General features: G+C 46.7%; 1 protein-coding gene across 1 annotated transcript in view; it reads left to right on the forward strand.

Moving 5' to 3' along the window:
• The window catches only part of RAB40B (RAB40B, member RAS oncogene family), a 484422-nt gene that overhangs the window by 207987 nt on the left and 250473 nt on the right, over positions 1-25962 (forward strand). The window contains exons 3-4 of the mRNA XM_078654711.1: positions 14780-14840; positions 19904-19964. Of these exons, the coding sequence (XP_078510837.1) occupies positions 14780-14840; positions 19904-19964 (122 nt within the window). The remainder of the gene's footprint in view (positions 1-14779; positions 14841-19903; positions 19965-25962) is intronic.

A 25962-nucleotide genomic window follows, 5' to 3' on the forward strand; every position in this document is an offset into this window, starting at 1 on the left:
ATGCATTTCAGTGGAAACTGAGGCTGAACTATAGCTGCATAGTGGCAACTGTCATCTTAAAACGTCTGGATTTATGACATTCTCAGCTGTTTTGGATTTCTGTCTCATTAAACCCCCTAGGAATGCAACATATCCGTTTTAACACACCATGGCAATTTTTTTTAATACATTGTTTTTAGATGCCTCAGCAGCACACAAAAACTGACACCTTGATTGGCCCATGAACCTTACACTGTTTAGGACCAGTGGAAAAAAGTCAAAGAACATAATGCATTGACCTCTCCGTGACCTTCGATGCAGTCTCTCATTACACCCTAGCCGCAGACTCTACGACCCCGGAATCCAAAACAAGGCCCTCAATTGGATCTGCTCTTTCCTCTCTGGCAGAATGCAATTGGTCAGACTCCTTCCTTTCCTCTCGGAACCTACACCGACACCGACCACTTGCGAAGTCCCCCAAGGTTTCTTCTTCAGCCCGACCCTGTTCAACGTCTACATGGCCCCGCTCGCATCCATCGTCAGACCACAAGGCTCAACATTGTATCATACACAGACAACACCCAACTCATCCTCTCCCTGTGCAACAAACCCAACCTCTCCAAACATAACTTTCAAAACAGTATGGAAGCAGTTTCCAGATGGATGAAGAACAGCTGCCTACAACTCAGCACGGACAAAACGGCCCCATGGGCCCAAACCCCGATGCCTGGAATGACACCTTGTCCCTGCCCTCGGGTTCCCCCCTCCCCCCTCCCCTACAGTTCACACACGAAACCTCAGAATCATCCTGGACTCCGAACTCAAAATGGACCGCCAGATCAACGCTGTCACCTCTTCCTGCTACCAAACCCTCTGCCTACTCCAAAAGACCTTCAACTGGATCCCCCTCCTCGCACACAGGAAAACTGTCACCCACGCCATAATCAGCAGCAGACTAGACTACGGCAACGCACTCTACGCCGGGATCAACAAGAACCTCACCCGTAAACTACAGAACATCGCCGCCAGGCTAGTCCTCAACCTACTGTGCCACTGCCACATCAGCCAACACCTACGGATTCTACACCTACACCTCCCCTGCCCTCTTACCCTCACGCACCCTACGGCTTCTAAAAAGATCTCTGGCAAAGAGCCCCGTTTACGATGAGCCCGTCGGGCATTGCAGCGCCGGCCCGACGTGGAGCAAAGCCCAATGATGAAGCATGACACCTCTCGGGGGTGTGAGGGCATCATGAAAAAAGACCTGTCGTTCCCCCTCCCCCTCCCACACTAGGAACTGCATACTCCTTTGCTACACATTTTCTTCAGATAAAACACCCTTCTATGCTTAACTTTTATTCAATTTTGCAAATGAAGTTAGCTTTACATAACATACATTTAATTAATTGATCATTGTTAATGTACAGGCTTGGAATGTAGTATGCAGGGAATACGTTTCTCTTTGGTATTGAGATGAATTGTTGACATTTAAGGCCTCATTCAAACATTTTGATTTTTTCTCCAGGTTTAAAAATTAAAATACTGGGGGCAGCCCATTGTGGTAAATAAATAAATAATACCCTATTTTTGACTAGACTTATAGCATAACAGATAGCTCAATAAAATAAGAGTCAAGATTCGAGGTAGTAGGAGTTTCTGCAGGTTTATTACAGCATAAGGACAGGATCAGGACAACCTGCATAGGAACAGAGTGACAGGGCCCAGCAGGACAACTGGGGCCCAGCAGGGGAAAAGAGGCCCAGCAGCTGCTGGGGCTAGGTCTGGGATGAGCGCGCTAACATTCAATAACAAAACACAGGCATATATACATAGCGCGAACACATAGCATTACATTGCAGTAGGCGTAGCAGTGGGTGGAGCAGAAAGGCATGACGCGTAGCAGTCGCGAAAGATAACAGTAAAAAGAGGTGTAACTGGGAGTATACATAGACATGTGGTGCAAACGTAACAGAATATGTCATGAATGGGCGGAAACATAGGAGGGGGCTACCTAAGGAGCCGGGACCTCTAACCTAATGGTGCGCGAAAACTAGCAATGACGTGTTACTAGGAGAAGCTGGGGGCTACGAACTCTGTGCTAGGAGCAGAGACTAGAGTCTGGAGGGTCGGAGCGACATGTACCTAAACCCTATCTGGTATCTAATGTTTAGGGAACATGTTGATATAAACTAGAAGTCATGAGGGGAAAAGCTAACTTGACTCTAAGACTGGACCATGCATTATTCTACATGTAGTGCGTGATGAAGAATACTAAATGACCATTAAATACAGTATTTCTCTAACGTGGAGCCGAATAGGCTAGACAATGACGGAAACTATTGATGCAGTTCAGTAGCTTAAGAATGCAGAGGAGGAGGACTGAACTGATAACTGGAACTATAACATACTTTTGGCAGACTCAGAGGCAGAGCCAAGCTGCACCGGGCACTGCGAGGCAGGAAGTAAGTGAAGGGTCGAGGATACAGGTGGGGGCTGTATCGCTCCTCAGTGAGGCTTTCAGGAGACAGGAGCTGAATCTGATGTCTGGGCCCTTTTGAGGCCTGGAAACGGGGACTTTATAATGGAATAACGTGCACACTGGGAAACGTGGCAACATTACTTTACGTAGGCCTGATATTCGTAGTATTCACGAGGACTGGAAACTAACATACTAGAGGTGGACACAACTGGAATTGCGTCATTAATCGGACATGGGGAATAACATATGCATATTAGTCATGCACACATAACATATGATGGATGAGGCGTAGGGACACAGAACATGGCAAAATTTACTTTTCCACATTCCCTCCTTGTCACTACGTTTCATCAGGAAACATCAATATTCATGATACCGTCTATCATTTCATACAGTACCATTTGCTCGTCTCGAATTGTCTTGGAACGGGATTTAGAACGGGGCTTGGGACTAGGAATACAAGAGGTAGCACACATGCTGCAAATCGCAGGGCCACATTGTATACAGAGGCAGCAGCTAAATATAATCGCTACTGCAATACCTAGAAAGGACAGGACTTTCCATCCCCATGCGGAAATTATATTCCAGAACCAACCTGACCATGTCCAGGTGCCTGGATCTTGGTGTAACAGATGGGCAATTTTATGGAGTCTGGTTATAGCTGAATAAACAGACGGCGCGTTATTTGGAATGAAAATGCAGCAACTAGATCCGATGACTCTACAGGCCCCGCCCCTATCGGCCAGTATGACGTCAAGGACGAGACGATTTTGCAAAACGACAAATCTCATAGCAGATTGTTCCTCGGTTAGGTTACCTAGAGCAGAGGCAGTCTCATTAACTACAGCTTCAAGGGTTCTTGTTAACCTACGGATCAGTTTACTATTCTGGACAGGTCCTACAAAGAAGAAGAAACCTTTATTGAAATCTGTATACTGTTCTAGAGTAGTTTCAGTATAATCGACAATTGGGGACTCCCTTCTATGTCTAATGTGTACTAGATGTGTGTTTCTGTGATAATCAGATGGGGCTAGGAAAACAGGTGGCAGTAGGAAAGCAATGTAACAGGTTCCCTCCCAATCGAGGGGCAGACGGACATATGCAGTTTGACCACAAATAAAATAAGAATGACGTGAAGCTTTGAAAATAGATTTCCCACTGTCACTATACTTGATAACAGTAGTACATTCACTATGACCTACGTGTATAGAACCATAACTACGGACACATAATTCGCCTTTGACAGGTAGTACTGAAATAGCAGGTAAGTCTGGAGTAGTATCAGACTGAACATTCAGGACCATGAAATTCGACGAATAATTACCTAAATTATAAACTTCATTTTCTAGATCTAAACCTGTTCTGTGGGGGAAACCTTGCTTGTCTGGAAAACATGTACTGTTAAGAAAAGACATATCTGTTGAGGATGACGTTAACGTGGACCATGCTCCACACGAACCATTATGTGAGAAAGGATAAGGAAACAGTGGCAGAACTCCTTTCGGTGTCTGGAAAGGGGGGAGTCGACCACACACCCAACAATTTGTGGCATTGCTGGTCTGGTGTGAGTAATGTAACATACGGATAAATGTGTTGTTGCGCATAGCGAGGCGGTAAGAATATTCGTGAGGAGGCAGATCACTAAACGTGTGCTCTACTGTAGCATTAGTAGACATATTTACATGAGGAACTGGTAAATACAGGAAAAATGCGTAGCTGGTGCAGGAAATCATTATGCTGATGAATAATACGAAACTCAGAAAAACGATACATTGAAGTGAACTTCGACTGACTCTCTCACTATGGGGGTCTATTTTATACATGTCAGAAACAGTCTAACCGTTTCACCTAGGGGAGGACTTATACAATCAAACTGACTGACTTATTTTACTAGACCTGAGTTTTAACTTATACTCCTGTTGCGGAGTTTTCTCTAACAAGGGAGGGGTTGTAATAATGTCTTGTGCGGGACAGTCCTTTAAAACAATGTTCTGGCAATCTTTCGAATCCTGGAAATCCTTGGAAATGTTTTTGGAGACTGATTTCAATCCATTGAAAAGTTTTACATGAGAAAGGTGGACCCACCCCTTCCTGCCTTCCAACTTGACGGCAGTACGGGTGGTCAAGAGGACCTGGCGTGGCTCCTTCCAACGTGGTTCCAGCGGACTTGATCTGTCAAAATTTCGGACCATCACAAGGGAGCCTGGAACGATCTCGTGCGGTGCCACCTCGGTATTGTCTGGAAATGCGGCGGCAACCTGTGAACGACATGAGTTGAGGGCAGACATCAAGGAAGCTAGGTAATCTGTCAGCATATTACATGAAACATCGGTAATACTTCGGGGTCTAGGAGTACCCCACATGTTAGGGGGGCGGCCGAATACGACCTCATACGGGGACAGACCTGATCTGGAATGTGCGACCATGCGCATATAAAATAAAGCGACTGGCAGAGCTACTAGCCAGTCTACACCTTTGTCCTTACAGACTTTTGCAATGCGGATTTTCAGAGTCTGATTATGTCTCTCTACGAGACCGGCTGCTTCAGGATGGCGTACACAATGGAACTTCCACTGGTACCCTAACAAAAGGGAAACGTGTTTCATGAGCTCGGATGAGAATGGCTGACCGTTATCAGAATATACGACTCTAGGGAGTCCGTATCTAGGGAAAAATTCACGAACCAACTGCTTGGCAGTGGTCGCGGCTGTGTAATCTGGGACTGGATATGCTTCTGTCCACCTGGACAAAGCGCATACTACTACAAGGACATACTTGAAACCTCGACATCGCTCCATCTGAATATAATCCATCTGGAGGACCTCAAAAGGGTGGTCAGGGGGCTGGAAACCACCTTGTTCCACCGGGACACTTTTACCTGGGTTAAACTGACAACATATCATACAGGTACGGACTTTCTGCTTGGCTGCAGCTCGTAAATGCTTGTTGAACCAAATGTTCTGGATACTGTCTAACATAGCTTTTTCTCCTAAATGTGCTGGACTATGTGCGGTATTGATAATGACTTGAACCATAGAATCGGGGAGAAACCATGTGGCTCTACCCTTCGTTAACCATCCTTGATCTGTCTGGACCCCTCCTTGTTCAGACCATTTCTTGATTTCATCGGGGGTAGCATGTAACTGTATATCTATGACATCTTGTGTAGGGTCCTTAACTGTCATGCATGTAATCGGATCTGGAGTATGTGTCTGATTAACTGGAATGTCTGGAGTCTGTGCTGTAAGCTTAGCTGTGCGGTCTGCTAGATCATTACCTTGGGAAATAATGTCTGTAACTTTCGTATGTGCTTTACATTTCATGATAGCAATAGATGTCGGTAAATGTATGGCATCTAACAGGGCTTGAATAAGGAGACCATGCTGAATCTTGGTTCCATGAGAAGTCATGAAACCTCTCTCCTGCCAGAGCACTCCGAAGTCGTGTACAACTCCGAATGCGTAACGTGAATCTGTGTAAACATTAACTTTCAGGTTCTTGGCATGTATACAGGCTTGTGTCAGAGCGACTAGCTCTGCTGCTTGAGCGGACAGGGTATCAATACGGTGTGTCTTGATAACTTCAGTGTCAGTAGTCACTGCATACGCGGCGACTAGTTCTCCTGTACTAGTTCTCATACATGAACCATCCACATAAAGTGTCAGGTCAGGATCTGGTAACGGAATGTCTGTTAGGTCTTGTCTTGGCTTTGTCGTAATGTTAACTACTTCCACACAGTCATGTGGGTCTGGATTTAAACTAACTGATGGTAACAGTGTAGCAGGATTCAAGACGTTGCAGCGTCTAATTTCTATGTGTGGCTGGAACAGTGTCAATTCATAACCTGTTAAACGTGCAATTGTCAAGTGCTGTGTTTGTGTTCGGTTTAAAAGAACTTCTACTGAATGTGGGACTTGTACTGTCAGGGAGTGTCCCAAAACTATGGAATCACTTTGTCTGATAGCTAGTGCTGTGGCTGCAACTGACTTGAGGCACGCAGGCAACGCCTGGGCGACTGGATCTAATGTGCTCGAAAAATAAGCACAGGGCTTGTATTGTCCTGCTTGATCTTGTGTGAGAACAGACAATGCTGTACCTTCGCGTTCAGTAACAAAAAGTGTAAAAGGCTTACTGTAGTTCGGTGTAGCTAGAACTGGAGCTTGACATAGGGCTTTCTTTAACTCGTTAAAACTAAGTGTATGTTCAGATGTCCAAGGGAGGACAGTCGCTACGGCTGCCTCCTGTGTCGTTAACTGTATCAGTGGCTTGGCTAGAAATGCATACTGGGGAATCCATTGTCTACAATAAGAAGTAAGGCCGATAAAGGCACGTACCTCCTTCTGGGTTCTGGGCTGGGGAAGACTCGCTATTAACTGGATACGGTCGGGTGTCAACTGCCTACCCCTCTTGGACAGCAAGTGTCCTAAGTATACCACTTGCTGGACACAGAATTGAAGCTTCGAAGGTGACACCTTGTGCCCCATCTCGGCTAGAAAATACAGAACTGTAAGTGATGCTCGCTCGCAAGCACGTTCAGAACGGGCAGTGATCAGTAGATCATCGACATACTGGAGCAGGGCAGTGTCAGTTGGCATGTGAATGTTGTCTAGTTGTCTCTTGAGTGCCTGACTGTAAATACTAGGACTTTCTGTGAAACCTTGAGGAGCGCGTGTAAACATATAGCTCCTTCCATTTAAACAAAATCCGAAAAGAAACTGGCTGTCTGGATGAATTGGAACACTAAAAAATGCATTCTTGAGGTCTATGACAGTGAAAAACATGGCTTCGGAATCAATGGCTGTTAACAGGGAAGAGATGTCTGGAACAACTGGGTACTGAGGAATAATACATTTATTAAGCTCTCGTAAATCAATCACTAATCGATATACTGGGGGTGCATTCGGATCAGTACGTTTCATGACTGGAATGATCGGAGAATTACATACATTGGAGTCAGTTTCTACAACTACTCCTTGAGCCATAAGCTCGTCAATAATTTTGGATAAGGCTGCTACAGCCTCAGGTGGCAATCTGTACTGTCTGATTCGGGGTAACACTACACCTGGCTTGAGAGTCACACGATGGGGTGTGATTTGCATATAACCAACATCAGTTGGACCTTGCGCCCATAAGTGCTGTGGAACATTAGACAGTCTCGAATCAAAATCTCGTAATACATAGTGACCCTTAAAGTCACGTAGGAACAGACGTATTCCCTCTGGGGAACAGCAAATAACTGCACCTAACTCTTTCAGTGTCTTAATGCCTAACAGATTTTCTGGACATGACTTAGTAAGTAACAGATCAGTAGTACGGGACAATGGACCTACTTCTAGAGTAACTGGCTTAGATATCTCATTAACTATTGGCTTTCCTGAAAATCCAAGGGAAACATTTCTTGAGCCTGAGAGCGGAGCCCCTGGAACTTCGGCATGACTAATTGTGGTCCTACTTGCCCCTGTATCAATCAAAAACTTTCTGTCTTTCCCTAATACTTGACTGTGAACATAGGGACCTTCTTGATCTACAGGTATCTCGATGAGAGGCAAGCCTACCTCCCTCTCTAGGCTGTTTCATGAATATGACTGGTACTCTGGATACTCGGACTGTGCATACTGGTACATCTGTGACGTAACATGCTGTGTTGCAGCTATAGGCTGCGGAGCGGTAACTGTCTGTTGTGCATTCTGTGACTGAGGAATCTGTGAGACTTGCTCTTGTCTAGGCGGACGTGGTCTTTCTTTAGTCTTACCAGTGGCTATGTTATGTTTCAGAACTGCACACTCGTTTATAAAATGACCTGGCTGTTTACAATAATTGCAGTTCCCTTTAACGGGAGCTGCAGGATGACTGGCTTGATTCGGACCCCTCTTCTGACTGTCTTGAGGAACAGATTGTGCAACTAGCACTTTCATTTTCGTGTCTTTCATACGTTTTCTCTTGTGTTCTTGCTCTTCTCTGATTCTATTCTGGTGATACTGGAGCATCTGGGACGGGGTATTTGCTTGCCAGGTGCTTTCGACTTTCAAAACTCGATTTTTAATTTGTGGACTTGAATTCTCGACTAATTTAGTAACGAAAAGGTGAGGGTATGACTCACTACTTGTCTTGAGACCACTGTTGATACTGAAACATTTCTCAAATCTAGAATAAAAATCACTAATATCTTCATCTTGTTTCTGTTTACAGGCTGAGATTGCATCCCAGTCTTCTTTTCTCGTTGTTAATAATCTGGGTAAAACTTGAATCAGTAATTCTGGTAATTCTTTACATTTATCTCCAAGACCGGTACCTGGTACTCGTGCCTTGTCTTCAGCTTCTAGAGCTGCCCAATCGATCTTTTTCTCTCCCACCTCCCATTCTTTTTCCTTTAACTTTTCATACACCCCTGCGGGTAACAGGACCTTTAACATTTTAATGATATCGGGGTAAGTGTATTCTCCCATACGGAGCATGTCTTTTAATTCTCTATGGAACCCTGCTGGATCTTTGTCATGACAGGGAATTAATTTCTTCATTTCAAGAAGTTCCATCTTTGATATTGGAGTGTATACAAACACTCGTTGCATTACGCCACCCGCCCCTTGGACTGGGTGGACTTCTCGTAACGGATTCTGTCTGTCTATGTAGAATGGCTTATTTTCTGGGGGTGAGACATGAACAAAATGCGGGTTCAAGAACGTTCTATACTTGTGACGCTGTTCTAGAATGACACTTATTAAATCAGTACCTAGACCTCTCCATCTATACTGGAGTAACTCGTTCAGGATATCGTGCAACGGGCCTGGATCAGAATGTTGACCCTCATACAGAGTAATGAGGTGCTGGATCATATACATACCCACCAGTCGTTGCTCGGCTGGGGGCAGTTTCAGAAACATTTGTGCCACTATTTCGTCTGGAAAAGTGGTAGAATCAGTAATCCATCGGACTGCTGATCGGGTTAGTTCTTGTTCATGCATGGTACTTAATTCACTGTAACCGACTCGTGATTTCAGAATGTGATCGGTAGCTTGAAATACTTGTTCTAGAGAACCTTGTTCTGGTGCTAGATGAAAAATAGACTTGGGTTCTAGACGTAAATGGCGATCTGGAAATCTGGACTTTCCTACATACGCTATTCTGGCGGAATTCTCGTCTTCCTCTTCAGGATCAGAGATACTTTCTTTCTCGCTTACTTGTGCTGCTTTACGCTGGTCGTGTAACCTTATTATTTCTTTACGAATTTTCTTGTACATACTCTCCATGGCACTGACGGTCTTGTGCTTACCCTCGGCTATATTATCACTCCACCTTGTCAGGATTCTCATTTCGGCGGGATCTTTAGACGGGTAATCTTGTTCTCTTATTAGACAATTGATCAGGAACTTTAATATCATGAGCTGGATCTCGGCTTTCCTTTGAGACATAATCTCGCCGATACTTTCTGGATCCTCCCCTGTACGGATGAAACGATATATTCTGTCTAGATCTTCTTTCATATTCGGTAAGGTGACTAGATACTCGGTCACTCTCCTTACACGTAAGGAATATAAAACCATAGTATATTCGCCTGGAACTGGATCATAGACACATTCGTTAAGGGCTTGTCTGATTTCTGTAACAGACTTATTACTTTTAGGAGTACGCTGTGATGCTTGAGCATGTAATTCGAGTGCCGATAAACGTTTGTGTGGCGGCGGGGTTTGAGGAGTAGCTCCTCCTGCGGCCCCTAAACTGGAGTCGTCTACTGAGGCTCTACGTCCTGGCAGAGTGGGAAATGGAACTGTAGGCTGGACCGGGGGTACCGTAACAGGTACTCCGGTGTCTGGAGGAGCGGGAAGTGCCTGATCTACAGGGACTAGCGGAGCGCGAACAGGATTTGCATATTCTGGGACTGTGTCGTCCAGATAGGACGAAAGAAAAATATCAGCTGCGGTCGGTTTGTGACGTAGCTTAGTCGGAACTAATGGTGGCGGGAAATTACTGGATGCCTCTGGGGTCGCTTTTGGCAAACCTTCGGCAAGGAGAGGATACATACCCTTAATAAGGGCATGCCTCTGTCTGTCTGACTGTTCGGTTTTGACTTGTTCACCTATCTCGATTAATTCTCTTTCTTGGGCTCGTTCCTGGGATTCTCTACTTAACTCTGATTTTCTGACTTCCTTTTCCGTTCTTCTATGAGCTTCCTTACGCCATAACTCGATGGCATCTTTCTGTGACTGTCTGGCTTTCTTTTTCCATAATGCTTCTTCTACTCGCATGATACATTCGGCATCCCATGTACCCGATACGGGCCATCTATACTTTTCTTCTAACTGTTTGGTATACTCTACCCATAAATCTAGATACATTATGGCGCTTATGCCATGTTTCTGATACATAAAGTGACCTGGACTGTCCCTCGGCGGGACAGGAACCGCTTCCTCTAACAGACCCTTTCTAGTTTTTAACTGTCGTAATCTTGAAAAGAGTGGCATGACTGAACTGTAATCTGGACACAATACAATACACAATAAAAAACACGAAATCACATCGCACTCATACCACAACAGTAAATTACATGAAGAACATTATAAATAACAGTTCGAACAGAATATTACCTGGAATACTGAGAACAGAAATAGAACAGATTTTCTCGAGAACGGAACAGACTAGAGTTACTGGATGCACTGCTGTAACAGTACGGAACATACCGGTCCCAAAAAAGGGACGCATCAGGACCCGTATCCACCTAGGTGAACACTTCGTTTGTGAGTCTGGGCACCACCAACCCACGGACCAGGAGTCAATTTAGATTGGTCCTGTCTAGATACTACCCCAGCAATGGTACTCACCGGGCAGCACGGAACGGAAGGCCTCGGACTGGACTGGACGACGGACGACGAACTTCGGACTTCGGACTTCAGTTACAGGTGGGCCTCCGGATACCTCGGACCTTGGACTCTCGGCTTGGGCTCTGGTCGGGACTCGCCGCGTTCCTCCACCGTCTCGTTCGGATGCTGGACCGCCTCCTCCGTCTCCTCCGTGGGCCTGAGGGATACTTGAGCAGAAATATCTGCCACTGCGCAGAAGAGTTCCGTCACGACTGCAGAGGGTCAGGGGGTCGGCGTGGCTTCACCGACGCGTGGGGAAAGGGCAAGTCCCTGTTCGGGCGCCATTATGTGGTAAATAAATAAATAATACCCTATTTTTGACTAGACTTATAGCATAACAGATAGCTCAATAAAATAAGAGTCAAGATTCGAGGTAGTAGGAGTTTCTGCAGGTTTATTACAGCATAAGGACAGGATCAGGACAACCTGCATAGGAACAGAGTGACAGGGCCCAGCAGGACAACTGGGGCCCAGCAGGGGAAAAGAGGCCCAGCAGCTGCTGGGGCTAGGTCTGGGATGAGCGCGCTAACATTCAATAACAAAACACAGGCATATATACATAGCGCGAACACATAGCATTACATTGCAGTAGGCGTAGCAGTGGGTGGAGCAGAAAGGCATGACGCGTAGCAGTCGCGAAAGATAACAGTAAAAAGAGGTGTAACTGGGAGTATACATAGACATGTGGTGCAAACGTAACAGAATATGTCATGAATGGGCGGAAACATAGGAGGGGGCTACCTAAGGAGCCGGGACCTCTAACCTAATGGTGCGCGAAAACTAGCAATGACGTGTTACTAGGAGAAGCTGGGGGCTACGAACTCTGTGCTAGGAGCAGAGACTAGAGTCTGGAGGGTCGGAGCGACATGTACCTAAACCCTATCTGGTATCTAATGTTTAGGGAACATGTTGATATAAACTAGAAGTCATGAGGGGAAAAGCTAACTTGACTCTAAGACTGGACCATGCATTATTCTACATGTAGTGCGTGATGAAGAATACTAAATGACCATTAAATACAGTATTTCTCTAACGTGGAGCCGAATAGGCTAGACAATGACGGAAACTATTGATGCAGTTCAGTAGCTTAAGAATGCAGAGGAGGAGGACTGAACTGATAACTGGAACTATAACATACTTTTGGCAGACTCAGAGGCAGAGCCAAGCTGCACCGGGCACTGCGAGGCAGGAAGTAAGTGAAGGGTCGAGGATACAGGTGGGGGCTGTATCGCTCCTCAGTGAGGCTTTCAGGAGACAGGAGCTGAATCTGATGTCTGGGCCCTTTTGAGGCCTGGAAACGGGGACTTTATAATGGAATAACGTGCACACTGGGAAACGTGGCAACATTACTTTACGTAGGCCTGATATTCGTAGTATTCACGAGGACTGGAAACTAACATACTAGAGGTGGACACAACTGGAATTGCGTCATTAATCGGACATGGGGAATAACATATGCATATTAGTCATGCACACATAACATATGATGGATGAGGCGTAGGGACACAGAACATGGCAAAATTTACTTTTCCACACCATGATGGCTGAGCTTTAAGTTCCTAGGCTGGACCTTCTTTTCCTTGCTTGCTTCTGGACCTCTTGCTATCAGGAGGAAGCAGAATAATGTCAGAAGTAGAGATTAATCAAATTAATCCGGTCTGACGTCCTGAGGACTTGTGAGCGACCAAGTGACAGAGGTCCAGGAAGTCTCAACACACATCAAGACCGAGATAACATGGTGGGCTCGAGGTAGGCCAGGCTCTGATAGAAGAGGTGGCCACTGAGAGAGGAATGTGCTTGAAAAATTGAAATGTTTGTTCCACCAGCAAATAGTAGAGAGGGTTGGGTTGGGTTGGGTTAGGTTAAAAGGGATCAGCCAGATTACAGGAAAACTGAGACCCCAACGGAGGACAATGGGGGTTAGTGCTGGAAGACCCCTGAAGTTGAAGTAGCTAAGCTAAAAGTCCTGGAGCAGACTTCTGTTTTCTTTCAATGACAGAGATTGCATGCAGAGAGACCCACATGACAGGGAAACATTCCATACTTAGGTGGAGAAGTAGGACTTTTTTGCCCCACATGTGAGATGTGAGTATGACCACAGAGATGAGTCCATTGTGAATGTGCTTCTGGGTAGGAGCGCCATCTTTGACGCTTAACCGAACATCACCAAAAAGCTGGATGGGGTGGAAAAGTTGGCTGCAACAATTGAGGTAAAATAAAGAGTCAACCTTTGGAGACAGAGGCAGCATTATCTGGAGAAGTCCAGACAGCAGAGGATGGGCCGATTGCAGTGAACCTAGAAGTCCAAGAAATACCATAATTTAAAAGAAGCACCCTGAATGCTTATTATCCAGAATGGGACAGTGGATGTTCTCGAAAATATGAAATGGACATCAAATATTGTGTTCTTGGGTTCACACCTTTGAGTGCTGAGACATCATGGTAATGCTAACTTACGCTTACCCACATTAACTTTCTTTAATGTTAGCATAGACTCTTAAAAAAAAAAAGAATCTTCAACATGGAAACCACATGCACCTCCTGTTTCCGTGTGTTAAAATGGTTAATCAAAACAGGCGATGTCACCTGGTAGATATATGCAAAGAAATGCAGATTTTTGGAATTGCAGCCATCTTGGGAACTCGCTTTAACCCCTTCGGCGGCTCGTCATCAGTTGCGCCGCTCGCACGCTGATGACGAGCTGAGCTCGTCATCTAACGCGGCTTTTTTCAAAAAGAAAATCGCCGCAGCGCGCATGCGGTTAATGGAAGGTGTCCTGGGAGACTTTTCTCTTATCACGATGTAGCGCATGTCTTGAAAGCTTAAGAGGAATTATTTTGAAAGGTGAGGCATGAATGGCATCTGGTCGATTCATGGTTTGTGATCTGTTGTCTGAAACCAGCTGTTTTATTTTTTCTGGGCCCTTTTATCTATTTAGTATCTCATCATCGTGCTTATTTCTGCAATGAGGTTAGTTCCCTTGTTTCCATCTAGCCTTTATCTTACTCCCCTGTCCTTCCCTTAGCCTTTGTTTCCTGTCTGTCACCCATTTCTTTTTATATTCTGAAATGTAGAAGTATCAATCTACATTAGTTTTAGCATAACTTTCCTTCTACCAACAAGCTCTAGTTTGATGTGAGTGTTTAACTTTATGCCCATTGATTTTCATCCGTTAATGGCGATACGTTATATGGTGGCACGATTTTTCAATTTTGATATTTGTACGTGCTTTAATAGATTACTGAAACACAAAAATTGAACTGCTTTACTACTTACTTTTTCCTTAATAATAAATAGAAATCATATGTAGTAAGTAAGAATTTATTTAGACATCATGTGGGACTGTTGTCTTGGAGTTAATTTAGCGCAGTACGAGTATTACCACATTATTCATGTTTAGAAATATCTTACACGTGAATTATCATTGAATTTTAGCTCATGTTTTAAAATGCTTGTATTGTTTCAGGTATTGATTACAAGACCACTACAATACTTTTGGATGGTCGTCGCATAAAATTGCAACTTTGGTATGTTTTCATTTCTGTTTTTCTGTATCAAATGGACGAGGGAACTCGATTATCATGAATATATCCTGCTTTTTACTGTAGTGATAAGTTGAGTTTTGAATCATTTATAAGAAATAATTTGTCAATTTAATTTCATAGCCAGTAACATTTTCTTTTATCAGTTTAGAACATTGGATTGTAATCGATAACAGAATAATTTACAATATATTTTGAGGCATCAGCCAAATACAGTGATAAATTGAGCTTGAACCGTGGTCTGACCTGGAGAATAGCACCACAGGACTGGAGCGACCAAGAGCGTAGGGTTTCTCCACATATGAAGCTCTTGTCTTTTACAACAACCTCTAACAGGCTTGGGAACACAGCAAACTGTCATTAAAGACTTTATTCTGATAGAGGCTTTTAGCTGCAGATTCCTTACCTTAGAATTATTTCCAGGGGTCAGACTGGAGCCAGACAATATTTCGTGAGCAGTACCCCTGTGCGCCGGTATGTGGCATCAATCCGCTTCGCATGGTGTCGTCGGCGTCCTCCACACTGGATGTGATGTGCGAAGTGCCTATACAGGTGCCACACAAGTGCGCTGTTGTCGGTTCTTTTCTTTCTGTGGGATAAAGTTGCACATGTTATTGCGACAGTCCCAGTCCGCCCTCTCCCAGGCTGTTGCTGACACAAGAGATGCAGCCAAGTTCACCATCTGATGTGGACTAGATACCATGACTCGCTGGGCAGAGTGATTTCATCGGCGGTGGCCTTACGGCACCACTCCTGGCTGAGGACAACTGGCTTTTTTGGGGATGTCCAAGCATTGCGTATGGACATGCCCTTTGATGGCTCCCTTCTCTTCGGAGACATGGTGGATTCAGCACAGGAGCGCTTTAAGGACAGAAGTACTGGGGCTAGGTCCTTGGGACATTCCATGGCCTCTCTCCACTGCCAACCCATCATTTGCGGCCACGGAATGGGCTTCGAGTGGCATCTCTACCCGCCCAGCCACCATGGCGCGCAAGCTTCCCAGCCTCTGCGAGGCTGAGGGTGCCGTATCCATAGCCCTTGTGGGTTGGTTGCCAGAGGACAAGCCAGTATAAACCACTACCCTCTGCAGCCGTAGCCTCCAAACTCTTATAGTCTGCCCCCTTATCATCATGAGCACCAGTAGGTGGTAGGATACACCAACACCTGCCCCACTGGCAGTGTGTAACATCAGACCAGTGGATTCTGCAGATTGTCTGGAGGGGCTACTCCCTCCCCTTCAAGACTACCCCTCCACCCATGCCACCTGCTTGCAACAGGCTGATCGAGTACCATCTTTCTTTGCTCCCCCAGTAAGTGACTGCTCTCTTAGACAAGGAAGCCATAGAGAAGGTGTTGACACCAGAAGTAGATGTGATTGCTAACCCTGCTACTTTCTGGTGCCCAAGAAGGATGGCGGCCTTCTTCCTATCCTAGACCTGCGCCCTCTCAATTTCTTCGTCAAGAAGAAGTTCAAAATGCTCATGCTCACTCAAGTCTTGTCTGCCTGAATCCGGGAGACTGGATGGTAGCGTTGGAAATGCAGGACGCATACTTTCCCATTCCCGTCCTGCCTGCCCCAGGTGTTTACTGTGGTTCATGGTGTGCCAAGAGCAAGTTCAGTCTGCTGTGCTTTCTTTTGGTCTTACCAGTGCCCCTCGGGTGTTTACCAAGGTGATGGGTTGGTTGCAGCTCATCTACGGAGATCAGAGGTGCCAGTCTTACCCCATCTTGACGAATGGCTGTTGAAGGCAGGCTCGCTCCAGGCTGTTGTCTCCTCCACACTATGGCGGACCACCTGCATTTACAGTGGGTTCACTATCAACGTACCAAAGTCACACCTGACTCCCTCTCAGACACTCTCTTTCATCTGAGTTGTACATGACACAGTGCAGTTTTGGGCCTATCTCCCGAACGCCCAATGCAGGACAGTCCGGGTATGATACCAATGTTTCAGCCTCTCTCCTGAATTTCGGCGAGACTGACTGAGGATACTGGGCCTCATGGCCTCCTGTATCGTGCTGTTGACACATTCTCGCTGGTATATGCGGGCTCTGCAGTGGGACCTGAATTTCCAGTTGACGCAGCATCAGGGAAGTCTCTCTGACGTGGTCCCGATCTCGGCGGGTACTGCAAAATATCTGCATTGGTGGTTAACAAGCCGAGATTGGATCAGCGGCTCCCCTTCCAAATCAGATCTGACAGTGGTGACAGATGTGTCACTCCTGGGATGGGAGGGCCATCTGGGAGAGGTGAAGATCAGAACTCTCTGGTCCCCGGCAGAATCCGACAGAATCCGGACTCCACATCAAGCTTCTTGAGCTCCAGGCGACCTGGCTGCCATTAAAAGCCTTTCTGCCCTTCATCAAGAGAAGGCTAGAGAAGGTGTTCAGAGACGACACCATTGCTATGTGGTACAGAACAAACAGGGCGGGTGGGGTCGTGGACCCTTTGTCAAGATGTGCTGTATCTCTGCACATTGCTGGAAGGTCAGGGCATTTGCTTGGTGTTTCAACACCTTGCAGGCTTTCTGAATGCCTGGGTGGACAAACTCAGCCGAAGATTTTATTTTATTTATTTATTTATTTTATTTATAAAGTTTTATATACAGCGAACATCAGCGCGCCTCACAATTAAGGATGGTCAGGCAGGCAACAAATACAAATCAAAGGAAACAGTTACAAAGGTTACAACAAAGCAGTACAATAGTATATATATATATATATATATATATATATATATATATATATATATATATATACATACACACATAATTATATATATATATATATATATATATATATATATATATATATATATATATATATATATAGCGGGACTGGGAGGGGAAGAAAAGATTAGGTCAGGGGATATAAAACATCAGTACAAGAGATGAGGGTAAAAGTCCATTATCTTCAAGCAAATGAAAAAAGCCAAATTAGGATAAGAACTTGCACATACAGAACCATTTTACTTCCATTTTGAAGGAAACCGTGGAGGTGAGTCTGCGAATTTCAGGAGGGAGAGAGTTCCAGATCCGTGGAGCGGAGCCAGAGATGCCTAGCGAATTATTAATGGCATCACCAGCAAATGTGGTGCAAGGTCCTTTTCAGCAGTGAGTAGAGCCTTGGTTAGATCTGTTTGTCACTGCAGAGAACACACAATGTCAGTAGTTCTGCACATGTTTCTAAGGCGGCTCTCGCTCAGCGTAACTTTTCGTCTCGCATGGAGCTCCTGTAGCCTTTCCACCATACCACTCTGCTCAGAGTTCTCAAGCTGTTGAGCATGGCCATCGGTCCTCTGATCAGGCTGCCCCTTTGGAAGGATCTTCTGTCGCAGTAGCTGGGGAGGGTTAACCACCGGAACCTGTCGACACTCTGCCTTCTTGTGTGGCGACTGAGTGGCTACAGTTGACAGCTGTCGACCTTCTGCTCGAAGTCAGTATTCTGGTAGTCATGCAGCCCTCAACCAAAAAGTTATACGCCTGCTGTTGGGGCACATTTGTGACATGGTGTGCAGTAAAGCAGGTTGACCCCCTTTCTGCTCTCCTTTCTCAGTTTCTTCTCTTTATTCTTTCCCTTTCCCAGCAGGACTCTGCTCTGGGCACCTTAAAAGGTTTATCTTTCTGTTAATTCAGCCTTTCTGCGGTTACATGACCAGCCATCCCTCTTCAAATCACCTATTGTACACAGGTTCTTGAAAGGTTTGCAACATATGTTTCCTCCTTCTCCCTTTATCATGACTCAGTGGGACCTTAATCTCGTCCTGATGTTCTTGATGTGCATTCCCTTTGCGCACTTGCACAGCTGTCCTCTCAGGCTCCTCACCCTCTACCTGCAGGATCCATGAGCTTCCGGCTTTGTCATCCAAGCCCCTATACCTGAACTTCTACCAAGACAAACTGTTTCTACGAACTAGAGCTTCCTTTCTACCGAGTCACCACACCCTTTAATGTAGGAGAGTCCATCACTCTGCCTACTTTTTTACACTCCTTCACATCCTTCTAAGGAGGAGGAGTGTTTTTCTACCTTGACTGCACTCTAGAGTTCAAAGTGGATGACTAACTCATCTTGCTGTATGTCAGAGAAAAGAAGGGAAAGGCCATGCAGAAGCAGACCATCTCCAGATGGATCATGCTGTGCACTGAAATCTGCTATGTATTGGCCAAGAAGCAACCTCCTGAGAGCTTGCCTAATGATTCCACCAGATCCAAGGCTCTGACCACTGCGGAAGCACACAAAGTCCTAGTCTGGACATCTGCCAGGCACCAACGCGAGCTTCTTTGCACAAGTTCACAAACCACTGCTGCCTGGGCAGTCCGGTCCATCAGGACCGTCACCTTGCCTATTCGGTCTTGCAGGACTTTTTAGTAGACCCACCTGCGGGAGGTATTGCTTGGGTATCTATTCTAAGGTACGGAATCTGCGGCTAGAAGTCTCTATCAGATGAACAAGTTACTTACCTTCAGTACTGTCTTATCTAGCAAAGACGCTAACTAGCCATAGATTCCTTCCCTACCCATCCATCTTCCGTGCTCTAAAAACTGATTTCTAGGGATAGGGCTGTTTCCTTTCAGGGCCCTAGTTTTCCACACGAGCGGTCCGTATTATTTGTGGCTCTGCGCTCCTGGTGTGTAAAGTTAAAAAAAGAAACTGATGTTAACTCGCTGAGGTGGCCCAAATATAGGCACTGTGAACGTCCACTCTGGCGAGACAGATGCCGACGATGCCACACAAAGTAGATTGATGCTCCCTACAGGCGTGCAGGGGTACGGCTCATGGAAATAATTCCGGACCCAGTCTGACGCCTGGGGATAATTCTAAGGTAAGGAATCTGCGACTAGATAGAGTGTGTCTATCAGATAAGGCATTACCAAATGTTTAGTATGCCATCAGTCTGTTAGGTTTAACAAGTACTAAAACCTTTACACAATATTAAAAGCATACTCCTTTGTTAATTGTACCAGTACTCGTTCATTCTGTACAGTGTGAAAACTAGTAAATAAATTAAACCAATTTTAGAAAAACACGTAATGTAATTTTTTCTTCTAGGGATACATCGGGTCAAGGAAGATTTTGCACTATCTTTCGTTCTTATTCCAGAGGAGCTCAGGTAAGTCTTTAAGCTCATCATGACACATGCTGTTTTACAAGACAGTCATAATTAACATTGTAAGGCCCTTTAAATTTACCCAACAATTGTTTAATTACATTGGTATTTTATGTCCTGTTTATGACATATTGTCAAATGCTTTCGAGAGGAATCGTAAAAACTAAACAGTGGAGTGAAAACTATGCGTAGCCCACCTATAGCTTCTGTATAGGATGCTGTAAAATGCTTGACCTGTGTTCTGTAGATAGTCTTTGGGATTATTTCCAAAGTCACTATTATTCTTGGACCTTCAAAATATGATAACAAGGCAACAGAATATTCCTGGTGCGCTCAAATGAAGAATGAGCCGTCATATACGTTGTAACCTTTAAAATAATATGTTGGGGGGGCGTGGCCAAGATGGGGGCACGATAGGACGTGCCGTGAATGAGCTCCTGTTAGCCGTCTGCCCCGATGTGACTTAAAGTGAGCGTTTTCTCCACTGCAAGCCTTACTGAGCACCGCATTGCTGTCGGGAGAGGCTGGAGTTCTAGCAGACGGCCCGTGGGCTTGGAGTGCTGCTTCCCGGGAGCCACAAGCGGTTCCCGGTCAGAGACTGCAGGCCGTCGCCAGAAACCAGCGAAGGCGGAGGGAGGGCTGAATCACCGATCGGAGGAGCATCCCCCACGGTCCCGGTCGCAGCCGCCGCCTGCTGCTCACCAGAGCTCCGCTTTTGCCTGTGACGACAACGAGATTAAGGGACTCCTCCCGCAGGCCAGACACCACCCAGCAGCCAATGTGCCCAGCGGTCGCGCGAGACCCCGGCCAGGGCTGCGGCCTGCCCCGAGCCCACCCGGCTGCGGTGCAGGACCTCGTCCCCGCCCCCTACCTACGTGATCTCTCCTGCCGTGGGTCGGGCTTCCCCCGAGGCCCCACATCTCCAGTGAGACAAGAGGGAAATGGCCGGCTAGCACAGCACGCTGATGGAGGGGAGACCTGACTTCTGCCACGTGGCGTGGCGGAGCCTTTGAGACAACTCCGGAGCGGCATAGGCCCCGATCTGGAACAGCACACGGGGCTTGCAGGAAAGAAGATCAACACCTTGCGCCATTGCACCAACACAGGTTAAGGAGCGCGGACGTCGAGGGGTACAGCGGGGGCCCGCGTAGGTGACTGTCTGGGGAATACGCCGGTGGAGCGTTCGCTGGGCCGCCTGCTCCCCCCTGTGATCACCACACCTGCCTGACGTTCGAGGCACCTGCTGGGGCTCTCCCCTACAGTCCAATCGCTGGGAGCGATAACACCAGCAGTGCCGGGGTCCCCACCCGGCCAGATGTCATCCACACTGGTGGGGGCACCTACATTAATCTCTGCCTCCTAGCCTGGTCCGAGCGGGAGGTGGGGCAGGGTGGTACAGCGGAGTACACTCAACGCGCACGACCTGCGTGCCAGCACTGCAGTGTTCCACGCGAATCTCCACCTCACTCTTGCCTCCTAATGTTGGGCCCCTTAGCTCTGTCACCGGGGCCCTGGACTATGTCCACTACGAGGGTGAAAAGAGACAAATCGCTAAAAGATCTATTCACTTGCTCGCAGAACACACCCGTCATGGCGTAGGCTACACCTGGCAAATCGGCATCTGAGGACGCCGGAAGTGCAAAGGAGGAACTCATCACTCTGACCTTCTTGGAGTCCCTCTACGCAGCACCTGCAGACAGTGAAAAAGGACCTCACTGCCGAAATAAAGGACATTCGTAGGGATGTGGATGGCCTCAGAGAAAGGGTTGCCACCATGGAAAACAAAGGAGATAACAGGGACATTGAACTGGCCACCCTCCAACAGGAAGTTCTGCGACTGCAGAACCAGCACTTCGATATACAGCTCCACCTGGAGGACCTGGAGAACCGCTCCCGGAGACACAATATCTGTATTCGGGGAATTAAACACACAACAGCCACGGAGGATCTGTTTGCCTTCACCAGGATGCTTTTCAATCACAATCTCGCGCCCCTCTTAAATTGGATCGTGCCCATTGAGTTGAGCTCCCAGGGCAAGCAACGCCCCACCTGCAGATATCCTTATATGAGTGCACGGCTTCAGGATAAAAGAAGACATCCTAACCAATGCCAGAGCCGTGCATCCAATCTCCTTCCAGGGTCAGAACCCGGTTCTGTACCAGGACCTAGCTCTTCTCACCCTACATAGAAGGCGCCAGTTCAGACCTGTCACGGACCACCTCTGACAGCAGGGTGGCCCCTACTCGTGGTACATCCCTTCAGACTCATCTTCAGGCACAATGGGAAGCTGACACAGTTGCGCTCACTCGTCGAGGCCTGCCAGCTGCTAGGGTTTCCGCCCCCGGCCGAGGAAGAGGTTTGCCGTAGCACAGCCGGGGATCCGGAGGTCTCCCCCTTCGGCTGGCGTTGACGGCGCCGCCGAAGGCCCGATCGATCTGAGATAGCTAAAGGTCAACCGAACGTTCTTGCCTTCATGTCGGAGACTTCCACGCAGGGCACGACAGAGGACTCTTGAGATGTTCAGCTGATTTGGCTCTATGTTGCTACCTCTGGGGTGGGCGGCGGGCGGAAATGGAGCTCGGACACTTGGTCACATCATGGAACCCACACTGACCCGTTGCTGGTCATCCTGTGATGACGGACTATCTTTCCCAGCCCTATTGCATTGTTAAATTTCTGCTTTTGTTTTCTCGTTCTGGGGTTTTACATTTTGGGTTGGGGTTTCCCCTTCCATCCATCCGCCCTGTTACTTGGGCCTCTGCCTCGGTCACCCTTTGCCTTCAGAGGCCAGATCTCTAATCTGTAGGGAAACGCTTGTGACCCTCCTTATCGCAGACTTTATCCTCACACCCACATAGATGCTGCCCCGCACTCTCAAAATTCTCACCTTTAATGTCAGAGGACTCAATAGTCCAGTCAAATGCAGAGCGGTCCTTTCTTATCTTGAAAACACTAACGCTGACATATGCCTCCTACAGGAGACGCATCTCTTGATGAAAGACTGCCACAGTTTTAGATTCCACAAGTTCCCAATTCAGATGTTCTCTTCTGGCACAACGAAGTGGGCTGGGGTGGCAATCTTGGTCTCCCGTGCATTTCAGGAAAAGGTCCTCCAGATAGAAGCTGAAAAAAAGGGGAGGCTCCTTACATACTCATTTACAATAGGTGGCCTGTCACTCATTATTGGATCCATATATGCTCCCAACGAAGGGCAAGACAAATTCATTCACACCGCGCTCACCGGAGCTACAGCTACCGCTGAACGCCGAATCCTCTTGGTAGGGGACCTGAATCTTGTCTTAGACAATATAGCAGACAGATCGTGTCAGCTTGCGGGCCATACAGGCGCTCTATCTGGGGCAGGGTTAGCTAGACTACACAACCTGGACCTGAGGGATCTGTGGCGCTGCTCCCAACCCCTCAGTCTCGAATACTCCTTTTATTCTAGTGCACACAAGACCTACGCTAGGTTAGATTATCTCCTGAGCACGTCACCTCTGCACACCCTACTGACTGCTGTCGATAAAGGGGTGGCCTCTCTGTCAGATCACACACCAATAACAGCCACTCCCCCCCTCCAGCAACCTTCACATCATTGGCGCCAACGTGACCCTCTCTTACACCCGTATGTTGTAGAGCAGATAAAGCGCTCCATCAAAGACTACCTCTCACATAACTCTAATCAGGACACCTCTCTCTCTCTACCCAATGGTCGGCACTAAAAGCGGTACTACGAGGGAAATTCATTGCTATCTCTATGGCAGAAAATGTGGAACGTAGGAAGGTGAGGGACGAGTTTAAGCAAAAGACAAGGTAATTAGAACAGATGCACCAGAGGACTGGGGCTCCCAGGGTGTGGGGGACAATTAAAGGCCATGTGACAGCAACTCGCGGTGCTAGACCAAGACAGGGCGGAGTTTGCAGCCCTTAGGCTGCACCATGCCTACTACACTGGGGGTGACAGGTGTGGGCGCCTCCTCGCCCATAAGCTACAGGAAACTAGGCAGAAAAAGGGGATTCGGGAAGTTCATCGGGGGGACGGCATGAGGGTCACAGAGGATCCTGAGATCACTGAGACCTTCCGGGACTTCTACCCCCAACTCTACACAGAAATGCCGTTGGACGACGCCTTTGGCGAAACCTACCTGGCGGAGGCCGACCTCCCCACCTTAAATAAGGCTCAGGGGGACCACCTGGAAAGAGACATTAGAATAGAGGAGGTCATAACAGCCATCTCACACCTCAAAGTAGGGAAATCACCGGGACCTGACGGGTACTCAGCCACATTTTCTAAAACATTCTGTGCACAGCTGGCCCCACTCATAACCAAGCTTTTTAATTCTTTCACCCAACAAGGGTCGATTCCACAGGCCATGATTGAAGCTTCTATAGTTGTTATACCGAAAACAGGGCGCAATAAAACCAGATGTGGAGCGTACTGCCCTATATCGCTCCTCAACATCGACAGTAAATTAATCTTAGCGACTCGTCTGGCGCCCTACATGCCGGGTTAGTAGATCCCGACCAAGTGGGATTTATCCCTCCATGCCAGTCAAGCGATAACACCAAAAGAGCCCTCCACCTTATAGAGAAGAACTCACGGACACAGGGAGAGTTTATGCTGCTCACCATCAATGCAGAGAAGGCCTTCGATAGAGTATACTGGCCCTACTTGGAGAGGGTTCTCACGCAAGTGGGGATGGGGAATAAACTTAACAAACATTGGCATAGCCAATAGGTCTCGCCTTTGGGACCTTATAAGTTTTTAGCCATGCAACAGTTGATGTTATTGCACCAAGGATATTGTGCTGCATAGCTAAATACTTATAAGGTCCCAAAAGTGAGACCTATTGGCTATGCCAATGCTTGTTTGCTATTTCCGTCTATCTCATACCCCCTTCCGTCAACACGGAACACCATGTTCTCCCGAAGTGCACCAGTTGAGCTTCATCTAAAAGTTGCATCTCCAGTGACTGATCAATGCAACCTTTTCTATATTAGTATTGTATACACCCACATGGCTAAACATGTTAACATTAAACAGACATGGGAAAAATACATCAGGGCCAAATGTTGGTTTGAGTTCTTCGGTATGCTGGATAAACAAAGAGTAAAACGTGGGTAGCATATATATGCCTGTAAAGCGGTGGCAGAGCCCCATAGTTATACTCTGAACAGAACTGAAAGATTACACAGACCGAAACAACATGCACTGAATGTGGAGAAGACTAGCATACAATACTGTGTGATAAAAGTGTTAAATACACAAGTATCTCTCGCTATTTTAAAACACTCGTGGCTAACAGCTAGACACTTTAGGCTACAGCACAGAAAACTCCCAAGTCAATTCTTTATAGAGGGGTCTGGCACAGGAAAAACAATACTCCCTCTTTAGAAGGTCCACTTTTAATGGGGTAGAAGGGCATGTTGGGATGCCTTGCATGCAGATCGACAGGTGCGGAGACACGTTATATGGATTAACAACATAACGCATAAAAAAAGTGATTCATAAGCCAAAGATTACAGTTGAACGGTAGCTCTGCAGAAGGACCCCCTGGGCAACCCGAACACCGCAGAAAAGCCCACAGACCCCAGTAATGTTAAGCACTCGTATCGAGAATCATTAAAGAAGTCAATCTGCAATGGCTAGTTTCCTGGACCTTTCTCGAACTGCGAGCGAGTGGTTGACAGTTGATGACGAGATGTTTAAATGCGATAATCTGCGCAACAAAACAAGCACACAAACACACCTCTGAATAAACACTGCTAAAATACATTCTGCTGGTGCAAGGGCAAACAGTAGTATGAAAAAAAGTTACAGTACAAAAATGTCCTCCAAGTCACTGTGGTTTAAGAGACCAGGTCCTGAATGCGTGTGGTGAGCACGGCAAGGGCGCAGCGTTAGAAGCTGTGATTTACTAGTGCTACGGTCAGTATGGACAGGACGCTGACACCGAGTTGTGGATTGTAACTCCTACGGTTTCACACCGCAGAACACGTT

The sequence above is a fragment of the Lissotriton helveticus genome, chromosome 7, assembly GCF_964261635.1.
Source record: "Lissotriton helveticus chromosome 7, aLisHel1.1, whole genome shotgun sequence".
In the NCBI taxonomy this organism is placed as follows: Eukaryota; Metazoa; Chordata; class Amphibia; order Caudata; family Salamandridae; genus Lissotriton; species Lissotriton helveticus.